A 3,564-nucleotide genomic window follows, 5' to 3' on the forward strand; every position below is an offset into this window, starting at 1 on the left:
AGAGCCCGAAGGGAGCGCCGGTGTTGTGGAAGAGAAAACCGATTTTAACTAAAAATAATCGTGTTTAACTATGAATTCGAATTAACCGATAAAATCTATTTATCGCCCAGCCCTATTGGTAATAGTATTTTTGACTTTGTTTGACTTCTAGTGGAGGTTTTAGCTAAAATCTTGCCTTGTCTTTAAGTAGATCAGTGCTTGAACCTTTGTTAAACAAAAAATTACACCATATTGTGCTGTTAGCCATATTTCATTTACACTGCATTCTGCGGCAGACCGAAGAAGGCAGATCACAGCGCTAAACTCGTATTTCATTTGGCGTAGGTCTGTAGATTGACAGCAGTGGCTTTTTATGCAAAATCCACTTGTTTTACAGCTTTCGCCCCTCTGTGCTTGTGTGGGCTTCTGCAGACTTGCATGGACTTGTACGTTCCTGCACAAAGGAGGCATATATTGCTTGTCAGTGGTGCAGTCTGTGACTTAATGCATTGAGCTGTTAAATAGTTCACATCCATCTGTTTTTACAGAATACGCTGTTATGAATAGCTGCTTTTTGCTGCAGATTCTTACGCGGATTTCTTGCCAGCATTAGGAATGCCAAGTGCTTTAGTGCTCAACCCTTATTTTAGTAGATAAGATAGCAGTGTGAAAATCAGGGTGATGACAGCAGACATTAAGACCTCACACACGTTAACCGCCTTCATTGTCTCTCCTCTTCTTTCTTTCCCAGCTACCCAGAGAACGGCGTGGTTGAGATGCGATGGGTGGACGTGCGGCCACGTGCCAGGACCCTGCTGCGGTGGGACCAGCTCCAGGTGGGCATGCACGTGATGGTCAACTACAATATGGAGACACCAGATGAGAGGGGCTTCTGGTTCGACGCCGAGGTTCAGACCGTCAGCCAAACCACCCGCACCAACAAGGAGCTCCGAGTCAAGATCCTCCTGGGGTGAGGATCTTCCTTCCTAGGTGGGAGGGTGATGCGTCGGGTTGCTGTGTTATTTTCTTCATTAGAATATCTGCTCAGCCAATTTGTGTTTTTGTTCTTTACCAAGACATAAAATGGAACGTTTCGCTGTGTGACTTCTTTCTATCTCTCTATAACATTCTTAATAACACTCAACAATCTTTTCACTTTCTCTTTGTTTTTTTATTTCTTGCACTGTCGTCTCTGTCTCTCTCTTCCTTTCTCACTCTTGTCTCTCGCCCTCCCCACAGGGGTCCTGGAGATGTAATCGGGGACTGTAAAGTTCAGTTTCTGGATGAAATCTACCAGGTGGAGAAACCAGGAGCTCGTGCACTCTCAGCTGCAGATGGACAATTTAAACGTATGCAGAAACTCATACACACACAGTGAAAATAGTGGCAAAACTTGTCCATATTGCTTTTGAAGGTATATTTTAGCGTGACCATACCATAAGATCATCTTCAAGTTTCTGTTCACACGTGTGCATCTGTGTATAAATGTCTCAATTTTGTTCTTGGATCCAGGGAAGAGTGGGCCAGAGTGTAAGCACTGCAAGGCTGACCCCGAAGCAGAGTGTCGCTTCTGCTCCTGCTGCGTATGTGGCGGGAAGCAGGATGCCCACATGCAGCTGCTGTGTGATGAGTGTAACATGGCGTTTCACATTTACTGCCTCAACCCGCCACTGGCCACCATCCCGGAAGACGAGGACTGGTGAGAAAGCGCATAACTCAGCAATTAGCCACAACATCCTGTGCTTCTCAATTTGAAATGGTTGATCTATGGTGTTTGGTGTGAGCTGAAGCACATTGAAGCAGTAATTAATGGGTGATTGAGATTAAAATAAACACAGAATAATGACACAATACAGTCACAGGTGTGAGATTATCTAATGAAGCGGCTTAGTTCGGGACAGCAAGATCCGCAGCCTCTGTTTCTGTCTGCATGTATTGCTTGGTGGAAATTAAACTTTTTTTGTAGAGCTTTTGTTGTAGCTCTATTCAAACTCTCACACACTCACCTGCCTACATCCACAGAAACAATTTCCTCTCATTCTGCCAGGTACTGTCCCACCTGTAAGAACGACACCAGTGAGGTTGTTAAGGCGGGAGAGAAGCTCAAAGCCAGCAAGAAGAAAGCCAAGATGCCTTCGGCAACAACTGAGAGTCAAAGGGACTGGGGAAAGGTGAGACCCAGGGGCACCTCAAGGTCTGTAATATACGTATATTACAGACCATAGGTTACAGACGTATACACATACGTACATATATAAATATATGCATGTATGCGTGTTTGTTTATATTTACAATCCTTTTAGAACTGTAAAATAAATCTCACCAGCAAAGTTACAATTTCATCAAAACATAACAGTCCTAATGGAAATAGAGTATACAACAGCAAGTGTTTGTGTCTGTGCCGTTATCAGAGGTAAATGGTGTGTTTCATGTGAAGCGTTCTGTGTGCACCTCTTTGAAGCTCTGTCAAATATTGCCTGAGCACATCTTAGCTTTTTTCCCGTGAATCAAATGATCAGATCAGAAGTTTTAGATCCAGTCAACAATACTTAACATCTACTTAACTTAGATCAGGGTCCCGAGGTGGATTAACAATGTTGGTTTGAGTCATAGCATTTTTTTGCAAATCCTTACGTTTGTATAAATATTAACGTGTTATTGATTATCAAGCTCTTCTTGTATAATAATAACATGACTAATGAACACTGTGTACACCTCCATTTTCACACAAGGGCAAAATTACATTTAGAATTTTTACTTCGCAAATTACCTCACTGCTAACTGCTGAGGCAGAAAATTAGATAAAGGGAAGACAGCTGACATGTATTGAAAATAGTTTTTAAAAAGCATCTGTTTTAAACATACTGTTAAATATTTTCCTCAAAATCTCCTCAGAGTCTTCTCATGGCAACACTTTGAGATATTGTGTGGCTCGTTTCCATCCCGGCCTGGCGGTCTCCCTGACGCTCTGCTCCATGGTGTAATGTGAACAATGCCATTAAGCATGACTTAGCCACTTTCCTGGAACTGCCAACGGAAAATAACTCATTTCTTTACCAGAATGCTCCCTTTCTCTGTGGACTAATTGAAAACAGCCTAGCTTGTGTGTTTGGGCACATTTAAGTGCTGTGAGTCACACAGCATTTATACTTGCCTTTCACATTATCGCAATTTTATAACCCTTAAAATAAAATACTTTTTTGTCTTCTTACTTTTGAAATCCTGTGTAGCTTATGAATGGAATGCTGAATTCTGAATCATTGTCCTTTGAGATTCATCATAATGTGATCTAAAGGCATTTGCACTCGCTGACATTTGGTGGTATTTCTGAGATTCTTTGTCTTTCTTGGTGTAATTGCAGGGTATGGCCTGTGTGGGGCGTACCAAGGAGTGCACAATAGTTCCTTCCAACCACTACGGACCCATACCTGGTATTCCTGTTGGAACCACCTGGAAATTCAGAGTTCAGGTTAGCTGTTCTTCTTCATAATATTCACTCGGTGTCTCGCTATGGGATGCAGCCTCCTGCAGCCCTGATAGAAGCATTTATCTCAATCCGCCAATCTTGATTGGCCGGTGAAGGTG

General features: G+C 42.6%; 1 protein-coding gene across 2 annotated transcripts in view; it reads left to right on the top strand.

The window, feature by feature from the left end:
* The window catches only part of LOC118333087 (E3 ubiquitin-protein ligase UHRF2-like), a 28,448-nt gene that overhangs the window by 16,532 nt on the left and 8,352 nt on the right, over window positions 1-3,564 (top strand). For both annotated transcript variants that reach the window (XM_035668596.1, XM_035668598.1), the window contains 5 exons: window positions 731-949; window positions 1,219-1,328; window positions 1,492-1,678; window positions 2,027-2,150; window positions 3,341-3,448. In XM_035668596.1, coding sequence (XP_035524489.1) covers window positions 731-949; window positions 1,219-1,328; window positions 1,492-1,678; window positions 2,027-2,150; window positions 3,341-3,448 — 748 coding nt within the window. The remainder of the gene's footprint in view (window positions 1-730; window positions 950-1,218; window positions 1,329-1,491; window positions 1,679-2,026; window positions 2,151-3,340; window positions 3,449-3,564) is intronic.

This window comes from Morone saxatilis, unplaced genomic scaffold, assembly GCF_004916995.1.
Source record: "Morone saxatilis isolate NCDOM2014 unplaced genomic scaffold, NCSU_SB_2.0 Contig21, whole genome shotgun sequence".
Taxonomy (NCBI): Eukaryota; Metazoa; Chordata; class Actinopteri; family Moronidae; genus Morone; species Morone saxatilis.